At 33.9% G+C, this 19,400-nt stretch overlaps 2 protein-coding genes, 1 long non-coding RNA gene and 1 pseudogene across 8 annotated transcripts; 2 read left to right on the top strand and 2 right to left on the bottom strand.

The window, feature by feature from the left end:
- Window positions 1–2,588: 2,588 nt before the first annotated feature.
- LOC136998196 (uncharacterized) lies at window positions 2,589–5,814 on the top strand. Its single transcript, XR_010888832.1, has 2 exons — window positions 2,589–2,858; window positions 3,156–5,814. It is a non-coding gene; the product is annotated as an uncharacterized lncRNA (long non-coding RNA).
- Window positions 5,152–7,201, bottom strand: LOC105667404 (uncharacterized). The gene is made up of 4 exons (XM_012359192.2): window positions 7,044–7,201; window positions 6,587–6,970; window positions 6,434–6,517; window positions 5,152–6,358 (listed from the first exon to the last, which is right to left on the bottom strand). The coding sequence occupies exons 2-4, from the start codon at window positions 6,837–6,839 to the stop codon at window positions 6,243–6,245; spliced, it is 453 nt and encodes a 150-aa protein (XP_012214615.1). The 5' UTR covers window positions 6,840–6,970; window positions 7,044–7,201; the 3' UTR covers window positions 5,152–6,242.
- A 1,010-nt stretch (window positions 7,202–8,211) lies between these two features.
- LOC105667593 (uncharacterized) lies at window positions 8,212–10,690 on the top strand. Of its 6 annotated transcripts, none has more exons than XM_067350643.1 (4): window positions 8,216–8,684; window positions 9,105–9,506; window positions 9,621–9,855; window positions 9,933–10,690. In XM_067350643.1, the coding sequence occupies exons 2-4, from the start codon at window positions 9,196–9,198 to the stop codon at window positions 10,626–10,628; spliced, it is 1,242 nt and encodes a 413-aa protein (XP_067206744.1). In that variant the 5' UTR covers window positions 8,216–8,684; window positions 9,105–9,195; the 3' UTR covers window positions 10,629–10,690. The 6 variants fall into 6 exon arrangements, with proteins under 6 accessions (XP_012214901.2, XP_067206744.1, XP_067206743.1 ...); XM_067350642.1 differs by having other exon boundaries at window positions 9,044–9,506; XM_067350645.1 differs by lacking the exon at window positions 8,216–8,684 and having other exon boundaries at window positions 9,202–9,339; window positions 9,428–9,506; window positions 9,663–9,855.
- A 463-nt stretch (window positions 10,691–11,153) lies between these two features.
- Window positions 11,154–12,883, bottom strand: LOC136997833 (uncharacterized; annotated as a pseudogene).
- Window positions 12,884–19,400: the final 6,517 nt, after the last annotated feature.

Below are 19,400 nucleotides of genomic sequence, written 5' to 3'. Positions count from 1 at the left end.
CATTAGTCGTAAATTTTCGTAAATTGTACTCTAAAATTCAAGATTACAATTTGCACACTTTCTTGCGACGGTTCATAACTATAGTCTTCTCAAATTATAGATGAAAAGATTGTTTTTACTGTTTAGCTTGCATTCGTGTTTAATATGCGAGTATTTTTGCATCTATTATAGTTTACATGTAAACGCCCAATCCTGGCTTTTACTATTCAAAATAAGTTATTGGTCATTACTGTATGAAATATCTATAAGAGTTTATCATCTTTTTAAATATTAACAAAAATGCAATACTTTATTTACACACACGCACGCACACACACACACACACACACACACACACACACACGAAATTATAGAAGTAATTTATTAAAATAATTTAAATATACATTTTCAAATTACACAGGTTATTGAAAATAACTGATCTTTTCTAAATTCTCAGCTAAATAAACTGTAAATACAAAAATAAATGCTACAATACATGTATTTACAATACGTGTGTATTTATATTTCAAATCTGATTGATATACATAATCATGTTTTACAAGTATGCATTACCGACACTTTGTAGATATAGCACATATCGGAACCAAAAAGTCGTGGACATAGCACGGAAGAGACCCAAAAGATCGTGGACATTACCTACGGGATTCGTGGACATTGGCTACGTAGTTCAATGTGCACGTTTTGTGCACATAGAGGCGCTAGCCCACAGAAACACGAAAAATGCGGGCATGTCCACTCTCATAGCGTTTTTCACTGAGCCGCACTAAGTGCGCACCGAAAACTTGTTCAGTAGCAGCAGCACTGTACGAGGTTGCCGAAAGTGCGAGTTTCTTGCACTCCCAGCTAAACAATAAACTACATGTGTCTAGTGCCAAAAAGTGCAATATTTCTGGATTTACGAAAAATGATGGAACAATCAGAGAAATTAAACATTTGCTTTAAAGTCAATAATGACATGCTGTCATTAAAACTTCAATCAAGTGAAATAGACTTATTCAATAAATTGATAATGTGTCAAAAATGATAATATGTCCAATTCAGCAGAGGTAGATTTATTACCTCCGTGAGTTCTATCAGACGAATAGAATTGTGAAATTGCGTAAATATCAATTATTTTATAAGCTGTTGCTCTTGCAACACGAAAATGACTTTTGAACTGTAACAATAATATATAATTATTTGTAGCACTTATATACAACACATGTATATATTTTTTCACATAATACAATACCAATACAGTACAATAAACAATACCTGTACAGCAACAATTAAATTATTAATAAATAATAAATATATAATCACGACTTACGTCCTTATCCGTAAGATTATATACAACATTAATAAAATTTTCGATTTTTGGAATTTTTTGTGGATTTTTTTTTTATTTCATCTTCATCACTACTAGATGATGAAGAAGATAGCAAATCTAGCAATTGAAGAGCATTAAAAATATCGCGCGCTGCCATCTTGCACTCAACCGACACCGTCTCTTAGAGCTCATGTTGAATTTATGCACTAACGTGCAAAAACTCGGCATTCTATAGGTTTGTTTTTTATTCCTGCACTGAGTTGAACTAGTGCAGTGAACTGAACCGAGTAGTGCGAGCGAGGACTGAGAGTACAAGTAGGAATAAAGAACGCTACAGTGCAAAAGCATTATGGCGCATTACGTGGTACCTATGGAAATGTTAGATTCATCTGATGAAAATGATTTATTAATAGCAATTCCACTATTACAAGCGCCATTAATTGAAGATAATGATGGTAAAAAATATTATTATATTCAGACTTAGTATTATTAATAATATTGTAATATACGTACAACATAACCTATTTATTTATTAAATAACTTTTTAGAACATAATGAATTACAATTATTACATCCGTTGTTTGAATTAATAGCTCTAATTTTTATATACTTAACAATTTAACCTTTTCCACGTTTATTTTCAAATTCCCGGTTGCACTACTGTCCTGTACTGCTTGCACTAGCTCCAGACCTAAGGTTTGTTTTTTATTCCTGAACTGGCTGCACTAGTTCAAAAAGTGTACACTGAAGCGTTCTTTATTGCAGAACTGGTATTACTGACGCTGTTCGTTATGACAGTGTAGCGGAACTTAGTGTAATAGTTCACTGAACTGATTGCACTAGGTCTAGAGCCAGTGCAAGCAGTGCAAGAACAGCAGCCTAAGAAATAGGCGCCATAAATAGATAATTAAATTGTAGTATGAAATTGTAAGTAAGAATTTTTGTAAATAAAAAACTTAACAACAAGACTTAACTTTTATTTTAATGTATAATGTTTAAAATATAATGTTTAAAATTTAAATATATAAATCTGTATCGTTAAATAATAATCTGTATCGTTAATGATCATCTTCGTCAGAAGATTCTATTAATTCCAATACTACTATTTTATTTATTATATTGTCACACATTATTTTTGCACTGCAGTGTTTTTTATTCTTGCACTTTTTCAGTCTGCACTCTCAATCCTTGCTTAAACTCCCTAGTTTTAGTTTAGTTCTAGTTCAGTTCAGTGTAGGAATAAAAAACAAACCTCTAGAGCAGCCAGTTCCGTAAACTCTTGCACTAAGTTCTGCTACACTGCAATAACGAACAGCGTCGGTAACACCAGTTCTGCAATAAAGAACGCTTCAGTGTACACTTTTTGAACTAGTGCAGCCAGTGCAGGAATAAAAAACAAACCTAACTTCTCACTGAAACAGCGCGCTCCGTCTCCGTGCGCACCGAAACGCCCAGTGAAATACGTTGCCCTCATCTAGTGCGCACCCAGTGCGCACCAGTGCGACCAGTGAAAAACGCTATCAGTCTTCTCTCTGGCACATTGGTGCAGGTATGTAATGTTTGTATCCTGACATTTTATAATAAAACGTTATTAAAAATATTATAAAATAAGATATATAAACATATAATTTAATGAATGCGTTCAGCAGAAAGAAACAACAAATTTGCAGTGTGGTATATCATGCTGATAAATATGCAGTAAAGTGACATATGATATACTGCAAAATTTGTTGTTCCTTTTGCTGAACGCAGGCATTAAATGTATTATATATTGATTATACAAATTATGGTAATATTGAATTAATTTTAGTTTTTTTATTAAATATGTAATAATGTAATTTTTTAGGTCTTCCTCCGAGACTGAAAGATTGAGCACCGTAGTGTTACTAGTGATTATATATTGATGTACAAATTATATGGTAATATTGAATTAATTTTAGTTTTTTTATTAATATGTAATAATGTAATTTTTTTATTGATTAATATGTTCATAAAAAATTTTATTTTTTACTACAAACTACAATGTAAAATCATACGGATTACACGGCCAATTACATTCGCTTTTAAGAATATATACGAACTCGTGACTCGTGTTTCAATGTTATTTTTATAGAAAATAGTACGCAAATGACTGTTGCGTGGTTTGCTCGCAAGTTTTCATTACTCAGACTTCATCATTCTTTTAAATTGCTAAAACACGTTCTAATTTTTTGATATATTTTTGTCTAATGTTTAAAGGTAAGTAAAGTGCAAATAATTATTTTTCTAAGTATTAGTTTACATTTCAAAATTACAAGACAGATACTGAAATTCTTACGCGATATGTCATACAAATGTCATATGCTGGAGAGCATCTGCGAGAGAAATCACCGATGCTCAAAATCGAGTTCTATAATGTAACGTAGAAATGTTTTACAATTATTTATTCGCTATTATCATGGTAAAAAGGTATTATGATTCTAAGGGAAATATGCAGGGCCAATATCAAATGATGAAGTGTAAATGCTAAAACCACAGTCATACAGCCATTTGTCATTTTGTATTTTTCACGAAGATGCTTGAACTTAAATCACACAAGTTTGTATCGATCATAACTGCAGTCTGATAAATCAACGAATGATTAAGAGAATATTATATGGTGTACAAATTAGTTCGGTCCGTTTTCCAAAAGATAACTCTAACTGTTGTGAATGGTTCATAGTGACAGCTGATTTTGGCGGTTTCAGAGAGGTTAGACATCTGCTAATAATATTCAGTTTATATCGCTTTGAGTTTCATACAAAAACCTTGATTTTTACTGTGTTCGAAATGTCGAATTTTGTGCTAACCAAGTAGCATTTGCGGGAGGTTTTAATTTTCTGCTTTAATTGGAAGAAAAGTGCAGCTGAAGCCCATCGAATGCTTGTCGAAGTTTATGGTGACACTGCTGCAACTGATAAATTATGTAGGGAATGGTTTCGACGTTTCAAGGATGGAGATTTCAGCGTTGAAGACAAGCCTCGCTTTGGACAGCCAAAAAAATTCGAAGACAAAGAATTAGAGGCATTACTCGAAGAAGATCAGAGTCAAACGCAAGAGGAGCTTGCAGGATCATTGGGAGTAACTCAACAAGCCGTTTCTGTACGATTGAGAGCCATGGGAATGATACAAAAACAAGGAAATTGGGTGCCTTATAAACTCAAACCGAGAGACGTTGAAAGGCGATTTTTCACTTGCGAGCTGCTAATTTAAAGGCAACAAAGAAAAGGTTTTTTCGGATTGTGACTGGAGATAAAAAGTGAATATTCTACAACCCCAAGAGGAAAAAATACTACGCTAAGCCCGGTCAATCGTTGCCATCGACCTCAACATCAACACCAAAGCCGAACATTCATGGTTCGAAGATCATGCTCTGTATCTGGTGGGACCAAAAGGGTGTTGTTTACTATGAGCTGCTGAAACCTGGCGATTCCATTACGGGCGATCGGTATCGGCTTCAATTGGTTCGTTTGATCCGTGAATTGCGAGAAAAACGGCCGGAATACGAGCAAAGACATGATAAAGTTATTCTTCTTTATGACAACGCTCGGCCTCATGTCACAAAAGTCGTAAAAAAATATTTGGAAACGCTCAAATGGGATGTTTTACCGCACCCGCTGTATTCTCTGGACATTGCTCCTTCTAATTACTGGCTGTTCCGAAAGATGCAGCACGATTTGGCAGGTCACCGGTTCACTTCTTTCGCAGAAATCGAAAATTGGCTCCAAACTTGGATCGCCTTCAAAGACGAGTCATTTTTTCGAGATGGAATTCGAAAATTGGTTGAGAGATGGGAAAAAGTAGTAGCCAGCGATGGACAATACTTTAATTAATCTGTTCATTCATTTTGTTTTGAAATAAATGCATTTTTGAACACAAAAAAACGGACCGAACTAATTTGTACACCTAATAATATCGTAATATATCATAATTATAGCGTTAAGCGATGTAAGTAAGCGACCATTCTGTGCAAATGGTTAACGGAAAACCGATCTATATAAGCTAGCCAATTTCGATCAAAGGAATAGTAACATAAATATTTTAAAAATTATAAATAATACAATAATTATGATAATGCGAGTCACAGCAAATTACATTCTTATCGATAATGGTGTTGGTTCTTGCTGAGAATAAAAAAAAATGTCCACGAGTTCTCGCGGACATTGAGCAAGTATTTTTGCGAACAAGAACACGCATCTCTCGCTACAAATAAAATGAATAGGTTTTTTCGTAACAGCTAATACGCAATTTATTATTATATAATATTCTAGTGATTATGTGTATGTTTCTCGTCTGTGACGTGCTAATGATTCTTTCTTGGTGTTATAAAATTCCGCCATTCCGTTCCTTCGCGCAAATAAAGTAATCGACAGTCGTCAATTAGTGCACAAATAAATTGCTATCGCAAACTCTATCTAATTTCAACGCAGGGAAGAATTATTTGCACGAGACAGAGCGTGTAACGTTTTGTATTGGTATTATTGTAACTTGTCAAAAATATAGTGCTCAATTTAATTTGCCCTATTGTTGGTTTTCTTTGTGCAACGAAGGTAAAAGCACTGTGACCGCCTCAAAGCAGAGATCATCACATTTGTGAGCATACTTTCAACAAGATTTCATTAAAATTAATTCAAAAATGATCTTTCAATATTGACATGAATTTTCATTTCAGTATCGTACGCAAACTTTGAATTTCATTTTAATCGATATACCTTAATATTACCGATATAACACATTTCTCTCTCTCTAATTTCGGAAACCAATGGATCCTACTGTTCTCGAAATCGACCCAATCGCGTTTCTAATTTGTAGATACTAATAATAAAAAAAAATGTAATGGTGGTATATCATTAATTTCGTATTGTAAAGTACCAGAGATATTCGAAACCAACAACAGAGACAGTAGTATATAGTTTTAAAAATGGAAGTGGACCGGCCGGTGTCCACCTCCACCGCGATTTCCACCGCGATTTCCACTGCGACCTCCTCGGTGACCGCGATTTCCTCCTCCTGTTCTACTCCACCGTGGTGCTGTAACAACAAAAAACAAATATAAAAATATAATTCTTTAGTTTTCAGAGGTAAAAAATAAAAAATAAAACTTACGTAGAACTGGCATGTAATTTTGTCCCACTCCCATTTGCTGCCACTGCCATTGTTGCTGCTGCTGCCGCTGCCAATTCTTGATCTCTGAAAAGAATATTAAAATTAGTTATATTTTTTTAAACGGATATTTTTATATAATTTTTTGTTAATTACCTTTTACGATATATGGTGGTAGATACGATGTATCTACCACTGGTGAAGGTGATGCTGATGCTGGTGGCAGCGGCGGCGGCGGCGGCGGCGGCTGCTGCAATAGTGTTGGTAACTGTAAATACTTTTGCGGCGGTGGCCCCGATGACGGCGGTGGCCCCGATGACGGCGGTGGCCCCGATGGCGGCGGTGGCCCCGATAACAACGGTGGTTTCGATGATGACGGCGGCGGTGACCCCGGTGGCAGGGATGGCATTGGTTCTAATTGCCCTTGGCTATCGCCATATTTTTCCTTTAACTGCCTCAATTATTCTTTCAATGCAGCGATTTCTGCATTTTCAGCAGAAGTCGCTGCATTGGGAGTGTTTTTCTTTTTTTCGCTTATTTCTGTAAAAATTAAAATATTTTTCATATTATACTAAATAATTATTATACTAAATAATTTTTTTCTTGTACTTACTTTTTTTTTCTGCGTACTCTTCGCTTCACTTGCTGCGGCGACATATTGGTTTCACGTTTCACTTAATGTTAGCCATGCCCTCTTATGGCGTTTTGGTTTCACTTAATTGTTGTTAGCCACGCCCTCTTATGGCGTTTATCATTGTTAGTAGTGACAAAATGCAAGTTTTATGGCCGGAGCACAGACTTTTGCATAAAGCATAACGCATAAGCATAAGGAAATTGATTGGTCCATTTCCTTATGCATTTGCTTATGCTTATATATAGACCAATCAATTTCCTTATGCTTATGCATTACGCATTATGTAAAAGCTTGTGCTCTCGGCTTTAGGCATGGACATAGGAATATAGGGACGGAGTGTAACGTCGCGAGGGGAAAACCACTGAAGGAAGGGGACGAGGTAAACTGTGCACATTTTTGATTGGCTACTATTTGACGCAAGTGCAGTTGGTCATTATTCGACGCAAAAATATTATGCAATTTGAGCAGATATAATGAGCATTTAAAGTTATATCAAGAAAAAACATTAATTAAAATTGTTATTTTAAATATATTTTGTGAATATAAAAAATGGTGCAATGTTTTGTACAGTCTTGTAAAAATAGATTCGACTATCAAAATTGGAAACAAAGTAATAGCGGAAATAATGTAAAAATAACATTTCACAGGTATTGAAATTATTTATTCATATTAAAGTTAATATTATATGTTTAAAGTAATATTATATATTTTATTTTAAGAGTATAAGAGAGAGTTGTTAAAAATGTTGTTTTTTTTTCTTAGTTTTCCCAAAGATCCTAAAACTCGTACATTGTGATTAGATATTTTGGAAGTAAGTTCATCATCTATCCCAAGTACAGCTCGTATTTGCTCTGTCCACTTTGAAGAGAAATTCTTTGACAGAACATGTTTGATAACTCGACTTAGACGAAATGCATTACCTAGTGTATAATAACAACAGCATACGTATAACGATAACCAATCAGATTCAGGCACAGTATCATGGCGGACCCCCCCGCATTTTAGCTTTACTCCCCTCGTCTATCAACCAAGTTTACGCTCCGTCCCTATATTCCTATGTCCATGGTTTTAGGTCGCTAGCGCCATTGGAGGTAGGGGTCGTGTCCACTAGCGCCATTGGTGGTGGGGGTCATGATCATGTTTCTCGCCGCTGCTCGGAAGTTTGAAAAAGATAATTGATGTATTCAGGGGGTCGATTGTGTAGCATGAAATAAAGTAAAAATTACAAAAGTGAACAAATTTACTAAAATATTCATGATCTTATTGGTCAATAACTAGTAAGTTTGTTCACTTTTGTAATTTTCACTGCGATTTCCACCATTAAGAGCACCGATTGTGCTAGCGGCCTAAGATTTGCATCACCGTCATAGTAAAAAATGGAAATGCTGCATTGCGATTTGTCAACTGCCATTATAAACGAGATTGGTTTACGGAAAACACCAATTGAATCCTTTGGAAGCGTAACACAGTTTGTAAGTCATTTATAAATGTGACTATGACTGTCGACTGACAGTTGATATAAAATGTCGTATTATTTTGTATTTACGGTGAAGGAGTGGATTTTTGCGGCGTTTTTATAGAAAAAAGAAGAAAAAAAACTGCATCAGTATATTACCTAAGGTATGTTTTAGTTGTTTATTTGTAATTTAAGTTTATTATTCTTGGTTAACATATGTTTCGGTTCTTCATATTAGGTCATCTTCAGTATACAGTTTAGTTGTTCAATTCAGTCATAATATTGCTTTACATATTAAATATGATCATGATAGTGACGATATGGTCTAATATGTGAAGCAATATATATGTGAAGCAACATCATGACTGAATTGAACAACTAAACTGTACATTAAAGATGGCCTGAAACCGTGTGAGCTTTGGTGGACGCGGAGTAGCTCGCCGAAACCCAGGTTCGGTCGGTTGGGGGTATGTCAAATAAAACAAATGCTCGTTTATAACAAAGTAATGGCTCCTGCACACAGGACGCGGCAACGCTTGCCGCGCGGCAAGAAGCGACGCGGTAAGGAAAATAAATTTTTCCAGCATTCACACAGTACGCGTGAAAATTTACATGCGCATGCGCAAATTGTATTTGGTCATTTTATTATAACCTCACATAATAAACGTACGAACTATGGAAGCAAGACATCGAATATTACTTTTATCTTTATTATATATAAGAAATCGAAGGAAAATAAAAGATGTGAAAAATAAACGAAAATATTGGGTACACCCGATACTTGAACTAAAGCAACAGCAAGGGGATTGGCACAATTTGGTTAGTGAAATGATTTTGCAAGATGACGAAACATATTTTAATTACATGAGAATGACACCTAGTATGTTTGAATATTTGTTATCAAAAGTTGGTCCTATAATAACAAAAATGGAAACAAATTGGAGGAAACCTATACCAGCTGCTGCGAGATTATCTATGACTATACGGTATGTAGATTAATAACAAGTTAATTTTATTTTATATTATTATCTGTCACATTTATATTAAGCAATAGATATTAATGTTCTTAAAATAAGTAAGAAATTTATTGTTATGTTTAGTTATTTGGCAAGTGGAGATGGACTCCATAGTATTTCACTTAGTTATAGAATTGGAAGAAGTACTACAACATTTATAATAAAAGAGACTTGCGAAGCTATATGGAATTGTCTTAATACGGAAGAATTATTTACGCCAACATCAAATGGTTGGCAAGAAATAGCTTATGAGTTTGAAAACAGATGGAATTTTCCAAACTGCATTGGTGCTTTGGATGGAAAGCATGTATCTATAATTGTAAGATTATATTAAAATAGATAAAATAAGGGGTGAAATATTTATCACATAACTAATAAATATTAAATTATTTTCAGTGTCCCGAAAAAGCAGGAAGCACCTTTTATAATTATAAGGGGTTTCACAGTATAGTTTTATTGGCACTTGTAAGTGCCACATACAAATTTTTAATTGTGGACATTGGTGTTCAAGGAAGACATAGTTATGGAGGAATTTTTAAAAATTCCATAATGGGACAACTATTTTATAATAATAATATGCACTTGCCTGCTCCCTCCGCTATTAGTACAAGACATAACGTTCCATATGTTATTGTAGCTGACGAGGCATTCCAATTGAATTCATTTACTATGCGACCATATCCATCAAAAAATTTAACAAAACAACAACGAATATTTAACTACAGATTGAGTAGAGCTCGACGGGTTGTGGAGAATGCATTTGGCATATTAGTTAGTCGATGGCGTATTTATCAAAGGCCTTTAAATACTAGTCTTCAAACAAGTGATGCAATAATCAAAGCAACAGTTTGCTTACATAATTTATTAATGAATACCTCTTATTACTGCGGAAAAAATTATGCTGATAACTTATCAGCAGATGGCCGAATAATTGAAGGAGAATGGAGACAAAGACATATAAATATAGATAATTGTAGCAATAGAAGTTTTGGTAGCAACAACTATACTAGAGAGGCTGGTGAAGTAAGAAACATTTTTACGGACTACTTCATAAACGAAGGTAAAGTGTCTTGGCAAGAAGATATTATTTAAAGAAATCATTATTATATACATTGTAAGTTTGTATTTATTGTAAAATAAACATTGTACATATATATGTTTGTGTTTTTTAAAGATTAATTTGCAATCTACACTACCTCTAAAATATTAAGTATTATATTTAGATTACATTTAGATATTAATATAACGTGTATGTAAAATGTGTAACATTGTACAACATAACTGTCATTTAGTAACATTTAGCAATCAAATGTACATAAAGGTACTGACAGAAAAACTAAAAAATAATAAGCATATAAAATAATTAGATATAGAACATTAGAAAATAATTGTAGCAACAGAATAATAGAATATTGAATACTGAAATCACATATTTTAAATATCTTTTTCTGTAACTAGTTTTATATAACATTGCACAACATAACTGTCATTTAATAACATTTAGCAATCACATGTACAGTACACTTAGATACTGAAAAAAAAAGTAAAAAAACACATAAAATAACAAGATATAGAATACTAAAATCAAATTTTTTAGATATCTTCTTCTGCAAAGAGTTTTAATATTTTTTTTGTAATACGATTGGAGACTTCTGCACTCATTCTTCGAAGACATGCTTCAAGATATGTAACAAAAGATTCGATTTCATCAGGTTTTGTATGACGTTCATTTGCTGGTCCCATCCGTGATAATTCCTTCAAAATAGCTTCTTCAAAGTGAGAACTTGTATCACTTTTTTCTTCTATCTTTGCTTTTTCTGTAAAAATAAAAAAAGTAAAACATTTTTCTGTATTACATGTAATAAAGAAAATATTTTTTATATACTAACAAATGTTTTGAAAATAAAAGCAAATGAAAATACACTGTACGTTAATGTTTTAGACAATGTTTTAGAATGTTTTACAACTTACGTAAAATAAATAAATTAATAATTTATATACATACTGATGCGTTTTCTGCTGCACGATGACTCTACTTCGTCTGTTGTACTAGAATTATCTGAATTTGGTGTATGTAAAGGTGGGGGAGCTATATGAAAAAAGTAAATATAAAATGTGAAATAAAATATAAAGCAAAAAGAATTAAGAAACATTTAAACAGTCATTGTATAATTGCTTACAATAATTTTTCTTCGGTTGTATTAATAAACTCTTTTTAATAAACTCTTTTTCTGTAATGGTGATTGGTACAAAACATTGTTTTCTTTTTTTGTACTGCAGCTTGTTCCGGGAATAGGTAAAGAAATGGATTGTTCTCTTTCTTTTTTTGCTGAAGGTAAAGATAAAGTTGGTTCTATATTTTCAATATTACTAATTGTCCTGAAATATATAATTTCTAATTAAATTAAAATTAGAAACATTAACATTAACATTATTTCCTAACATTATTTTTTTATATAGATGATATCATATTATAATTACTATCATTATAAATAATATAAGTGTTGAAATAAAATGTTCTAATAATTTATTATATATTATAGTATTGACTTCAATACACTGATACATATGTATATGCATTGTACACATTTATGTAAATTGCAGTTAAGCAAAATCGCACAATACATACCTTCTATAATTTATTGTTGGTGCTAGAAAACGTAAACTTGCATAAAATCGCCAACTACTCTTCTTTTTTACAGCTGCACTACCACTTGGGATATAAGTGCATTCTAAGGCATGCTCTTTTGCAAATCGGTCCCTTAGATTTTTCCACTTAATCTGACTTGTACCAGGAGTTGTTCCTGCAGATATATACATATTGCCCTTAATATAATATATAATTTATATTAAAAAAATATATCTAGATTTGTATATATTAGTGTATGTTTGTGTAATCATACATTCTTACCTAAACAATTATCTATATCAGCCCACAATGTTTTTATAAGTGATGGACCTCTAAGTTTATAAGGAAGAGTTGATTTCCATAAAGGTTCTCTTTCAAACACTGCAGCAATTAATCTTTCGATATAATCATTTTTGCTGCTTGCAGCAATATCATAATTATTGTCAGAAATGGAACAGTTATGTTCCTCTGTAATATCTATTATATTATTGCAATCCCTGCACCACTGTACATAAAAATAATATATATAAATAATATAACTATCTTTACAATAAATATAATAATTAACCTATTATTTTACATAACCTTATTAATTACATCAATTATAAAATTAATTACTTGATTCAAATAGTATCATATTATAACTATGATAAAAGTATTAATATATAGATTATTTTTATTTACTTACAATATCAATAGTATCTATTTCGTCTTCCATTTTTATTCTTCAATCTCATAAATCTTCACTGGATGATAATCATTGAACTATCACGATTGATGATATGTGAAAGATTCATAACTATACCGCGCGGCAAAAGTTGGATCGAGTTCAACATTTTCCGCGCGACGGAAGTTATATATCTATTATTTTTGGAAAAGCAAACATTTGATTGGCTACCGCGTCGCTTCTTGCCGCGCGGCAAGCGTTGCCGCGTCCTGTGTGCAGGAGCCATAAAGAAACAACGTTTATTAAGTAAGATGTTGAAATGACTTGCTTCAAATAATCTGCTTCAATGTTCGTGTGTACATGCGAAGCGTGTGCGAAGCGAATTCGAAAGAACATATAAGTAGCGTGAGATAAATAGAAAGTATCGGTGCGATCGGTATGATAACAACGGTGAAATAATTATTCAGCAACGGTGAAATAATTCTTTAAAGCGGCGTGAAATAATCGTAAAAGTATCGGTGAGATTGGTATAAGCGACGGTGAAATAATTAATAAGCAACAGTGAAATAGTTATTGAAGCGGCGTGAGATAAGTACAAAAGCAACGTGAAATAAATTCGAAGTATCGGCAACGGTGAAACAATTATTTACGTGAACGGCGAAATAGTTATGTAAAGCGGCGTGAAATAAATAAAAGAGCGACGGCAAAATAAATATGAAGGCAAACGGTAAAATAATTATTTAAAGCAACGGTGAACGAATTATTAAAGTTCGACGTGAGGCGTCTCGGTGCGATCAAAGAGAGCGCAAGCGCGGGCGATCGTGTCGCAACGGTTGGTACAACGCAACGCTCGTCGGTGAGTGCGTTCGTGACGGTACCGCGAGTCCGTTCGATCGTAGATCGTGACGGGTCGCTCGACGGCGCGGATTGGTCGACGTAGTTTGACGTAGTACGCTCGACGGGAGTACGGGACGCTCGCACTAGAGGCTTTGAGGCCGAATCAGTGTTGCGATATGGGACCGGTTATATGCGCATGTGCGGCTCTGCGCATGTGCGATGATGGAGATCCAGTGCCGTTATATGTTGTGTGTTGACCGTATGGCGGGACGTTTTGACATGAGAAGGTTAGGTGACTACAAATAAGGTAAGATTTATTTATTTACAAGCATGGAATCTACGAAGCCAGCAGCTAAAAAACCAAGAAGTAGAAAATTTCAATCAATTTCAAAAAATTTAGAAATATTTTTAATGTAGCGGGGTAACGGTGCCTTGTTTAACTTGTATGAGACACTGTACTGACGCCGTATTGCCGCACATGCGCATACAACCGGTCCCATATCGCAACACTGGGCCGAATCACGGACTAAGGAATAGAGGGACTAATGGCCGGTTTATGCTTCGGTCTTAATCTTAATCTTAAGAGTTGATAACGTAGAATGCCATAAGGGCGTTTATACTTCCCTAGTCTTAATCTTAGTCTTAATCTTAATCTTGGAAAGATCCCATCTTTTAACTTTAGTCCCTAATGTCCTAAGGCCGGGCCAATGAGGTAAGTCTGACGTCCGACGCAGCACGAAACCGCGCGAAATAATGGTTTTCGATCCGTGTATATTTAAAAAATTGTTCCTGATCGTATTCAATATTCAGCATATCTTTCATTAAAGAAAAGAAATGACCAGTTTCGTGTCTTTTTCGATTCAGTGGCCGAACAGCGTATCTCCGTGGTTTTCTTTTATTTTTTTTTTAATTTCTTAATAATACACATGCTGCATAGGCACTTGATAACAAAAGTGCCATTCCAAACATTAAAGTTTTTTGCCGCTGACGATTCATTTTAACATTCACTATAATTTGCAGCACCGGGATCTATTACAATTTGTGGTTAGGTTAGGTTAGGTTTTGTTACATTTGCACATGCGTAGTCCGAATTTCCAGGGAAGCATAAACGAGTCCTTAAGATTAAGTTAAGATTAAGACTAAGATTAAGATTAAGACCGAAGCATAAACCAGCCATAAGTCTAAAGTCCTAGTTTAGGCGAGAGGGGATGGTAACTCAAGCGTGCGGGGGGGACTGCTTTCCGCCATATTGATGTAGCGATTCTCACACAGAGATTCTGTGTCTGTGACATGGTTACACTCGTGTAGTGGTGCCACTAGACACAACGAGTGACAAGCATAAAGAGATTAGGCGATTTTATTATTGTTGTATTATAAATTTTATAAAATACTTTAACTTTTATTACTCTGAGGCTCTGCATGCAGTAGACAAAATATTAGAAATAGCAATAAACATTTAATATTAAAAAGAGAAATTATTTTACATCTAACAAGAGAATAAAATATATTAATTAGTTCCAATTCTTATTTCTTAATTTATGCATTAATTTTTTCTATTCTTTTTATTTTTAAAATAAATAATTCCAATTTCTTATTTCTAATATTTAATAATTATTTCTATTTCTATTTCCTATTTTGTTTATTGTGCGCAGGATCTGACTTTCATTTCTCACATATACGCAAATAGTGAGTTCTATGTGTGGTGATTACTAAACGAATATGGCGGCCCCCCCCGCCGCAAACGTGCTCCCCCGGTACAGCTTGTGCACCGTCCCTCTATTCCTTAGTCCGTGGGCCGAATCTGGTCGGCGGACGTACGAGAACACTCGTACAAAGGCAGATTTAGAGCGGCGACTCGACTAAGTATAAGGGAATGCCCTGTATACGAAGATCGATGCCCGGAGGAGCCGAGTACGCTCGACGGGTATACGAGAACGCTCGTATCGGAGATAGAAACGGTATCGAGAACGCTCGTGTACCTGGAATAAGACATAGAATCCGAGTATGCTCGGTCGGACTACGAGAACGCTCGCAGCAGGATTGTTCGCTGGCTAGCAGCGAACAGGATCTGGTGAGAAGACGTACAGCCGGGCCTCTTTTATACCCGGCTGGCAGCCGAATGGCTTCGAATCGGCAAGCATCGGCGGTTTCGGCGGCGAGTCCCCCACAAAACGGAATTTTCGGAACGGTCGGGTGTGGGGGTTTTCGGCGATTGACCGCCGTTGTTTTGATAAGAAGTTTATCGGCACTCGATGCGCCCTTGGTGGGCTACGGACGATGGACGGTCCGTAGCCGTAACGATGCAGCTTGCGGGCTGCACCGTTACAGGCCTAATATGAAGTGCTGAAACGTGTTACCTAATTTCCTGCCTTTTTTAAGATTTAAAAATTTATTGTATTAAATACAACAATATATGATCATTTTACTATTTGTGGCTTAAATTAATTTTTATTACAGATACTGATTATTGAAGAAAGAGAAAGAAATAGAAAAAAAGCGAGGGAGAAAGATTGAGAGAGAGCCAGACACAGGAGAAGAGGACGAACAAAAGGAAAAAGAAATAGAACTTTTAATTATTATTAAGGTACTTAAAATTTAAAAAATAGAAAATAGTTCAATTTATTAATTCTTTTTCATATTATTACTGTAACGTTGAAAATTGAAATAAAAGATTGTGTAACCATTATTATGTTTATTTTGTAGATTTTTAGATTTCCAGATCAGAACGTTCCAGAAGAGAAGTTTAGGTTTAAGTAGGTATATTTCTTTTTATATATAAGAGTTGCTGTGCACTTATAAAAAGAAGGGTTGCTGTGCACCTTCAAGAAAGATATATAAGAGTTGCTGTGCACTTATAAAAAGAAGGGTTGCTGTGCATTTTTAAGAGACTGCAGTGCGTCTTTAAACACTTAATATAAAAAGAAGGGTTGCTGTGCACCTTCAAGAAAGACTGCAGTGCGTCTTTAAACACTTAATATAAAAAGAAGGGTTACTGTGCACTTTCAAGAGTGACAGCTGTGCGTCTTTAAACACTTGATATAAAAAGAAGGGTTGCTGTGCACCTGTAAAAAACAATTGCTGTGCTCTTGCAAATAATAATATAATATTTTATTATAAGGCAAAAATACCTATAAAAATGGAAAAACAAATAGCGCTGTCATTTGATCAGAAACGTATTATTGCTCAAGGCGAATGGTTAAATGATATACATATGGAGCATTTTGCACATCTTTTAAGAACTTGTTCAGATTATAGACCTGTGCAAACACAAAAATTGTATTCTCTTGATACAATATAATGTACATCAGAACATAAAAAACATATACAAATATTATTTAGTTCGTCAGGTCTAAACGCATTAGATGGACATTGAATATGTAGCTATTATGACAAAAAAAATTTATTTATGATTCGTTTAATAATAAAAAGTTGCACAGAGATTATGAACAATTTTTAAGACGATTATTTCCAACTTATCCTTTTGAAAAACGACCTATCAAATTTCCAACTGTGCAATGTCAACCGAATAGTAATGATTGCGGTGTTTTCGCTATAGCTTTTGCAATTTCGTTACTATTCAATATTAAACCAGAAAAAGTTAAGTATGATCATAGCTTAATGCATTCACATTTGATAAAAATTTTTGAATCTAATGTAATCGAACATTTTCCTCAAGATCCAAAATATGGTGTTCAAAAAGTACTTTCATTGGCATTAGTAAAAGCAAAAGAAGCTGAAACAACTCGTAAGCGTATGATACATCAAACTAAGACAAATGAAAAGAAATTAAATCAATTGGAAGAGTATAAATCCTTGTAAATTAAAGAAATTAAATAATGATTTGTTAAAAATGCAAAAAACATAACAGATTTAGACAAAATTGCAGATCTAACATTAATTAATAATAATCGTATTGATCAAGTTGATAAAAAAGATTATAAAGAGAATGAAGGACGTATACAGGTGTACTTAGAAAATGATATGCAAAATGAAAGATATCGAGATCAAATGATTATAAAAACTGAGACAAAAATAGTTTTGTCATCCAAACAAAAAAATATTATTGTTCAAGGTGAATGGCTAACAGATTTGCATATAAAACATTTTAATCATCTTTTAGAAAGATATTCTAATTATAGACCTGTCGAAACATTGCTATTACAATGTCTTGATGAAATACAACCTATACCTGACAATAATGAACATATACAGATATTATATAGTTCGTCAGGTCCTGGCGCATTAGATGGACATTGGGTATGCAGTTATTATGATGCACAAAACTTATTTATTTATGATTCATTGAATAAAAAGAAGTTGCATAAAAATCATGAACAATTTTTAAGACGATTATTTCCGACTTATTCTTTTGATCAATGGCCTGTCCGATTTCCTACTGTGCAGCAACAACCAAACGGTAATGATTGTGGTGTTTTTTCAATAGCTTTTGCAATTTTATTACTATTTAATATCATGCCTGATACAGTAAAGTATGATCATAGCTTAATGTGTTCACATTTAGTAAAAATTTTGGAATCTAATATAATAGAGCATTTTCCTCAAGATTTAATATATGGAGTTATTCAAAAAGTATCTCCGTTAACAATAATAAAATCAAAGAAAGTAGCTCCTCCACGTACAATAGGACAAAATAAAATAGAACAAAAATCAAATACATTAAAGAACAATTTTGTTGATCAAATTAATAACAAGGATAACCAAGAGATAATAAATATAGATGATAATATTACATTGACTAACAATTTTGTTGATAACAAAGAAAGTTGCAAAAAGGAAAATCAAGATATATGTGATTACTTAAAAAATCATGCGCATTACGAACGACATCGATATAAACAAAATTTAGAATATAATCGTGCTAAAAAGATACAGAAATATAAGGAAAAATTAGAAGATAATCGCGCTAAAAAGAAGCGCAGATATGAAGAAAATGTAGAAGATAATCGTGCTAAAAAGAAGCGCAGATATAAAGAAAATTTAGATTATAATTGCGCTAAAAAGCGGCAACAATATGATAAAAATTTTGCAATGCGATGCACGCAAGAGCGCATACGTTATTCTAAATTGATGCAAAAAGAAGAAAGTAGACAAAAAATATTAGAACGTAAATGGAATTATAACAAACAATATTATAAGAAAAAAAAAGAAGAAAGAGAAAAAAAGAATGAAACATTGAAATATAAGCATAACATAAAAAATTGCAATGTTACTAATAACATCACTAAAAAATATAGAAATGTTTGGTGCAAAAATTCTATAAAATTAAAAAATGGTTCTGTAAGTTATAGCTACGGTCGACCGATAGGAGGCGCAAATATGCACTAGGCGATACACAGGGTCGCAAGATATCGACTCTCGATAGATCGTGAGTTAACGGATCGATCTATGCGCGCGCCACCGGATCCGCCGAAGGATCGAGAACGATCCGGAATCTTCCCCAGGAGCAGGATTACCCGAAGAGAAATCCGGTAAAGCACTCTGTAAAGAACCGGCGATAGAGTCAGTCGCGTTTAGAGTCGTCGATAATTGTCGTGAGAATAGATCTAGTCGAGTCGAGCGATATGCAGTGTAAAATGTATTAAGGCAAAGTAATAAAGGCCATTCTTCTTTCTGGTAAAAGTGATTTATTCATACACCGCGTTTACATTATTATTGCTGTCGGTAGCCAATCGGAGCACGTGGTTTAAATTAATAAGGCTAACGGACATTT

The sequence above is a fragment of the Linepithema humile genome, chromosome 2, assembly GCF_040581485.1.
Source record: "Linepithema humile isolate Giens D197 chromosome 2, Lhum_UNIL_v1.0, whole genome shotgun sequence".
NCBI lineage: Eukaryota > Metazoa > Arthropoda > Insecta > Hymenoptera > Formicidae > Linepithema > Linepithema humile.
The sequence above is the reverse complement of the archived record's forward strand: the minus strand, read 5'-3'. Positions and strand labels throughout refer to the sequence as shown.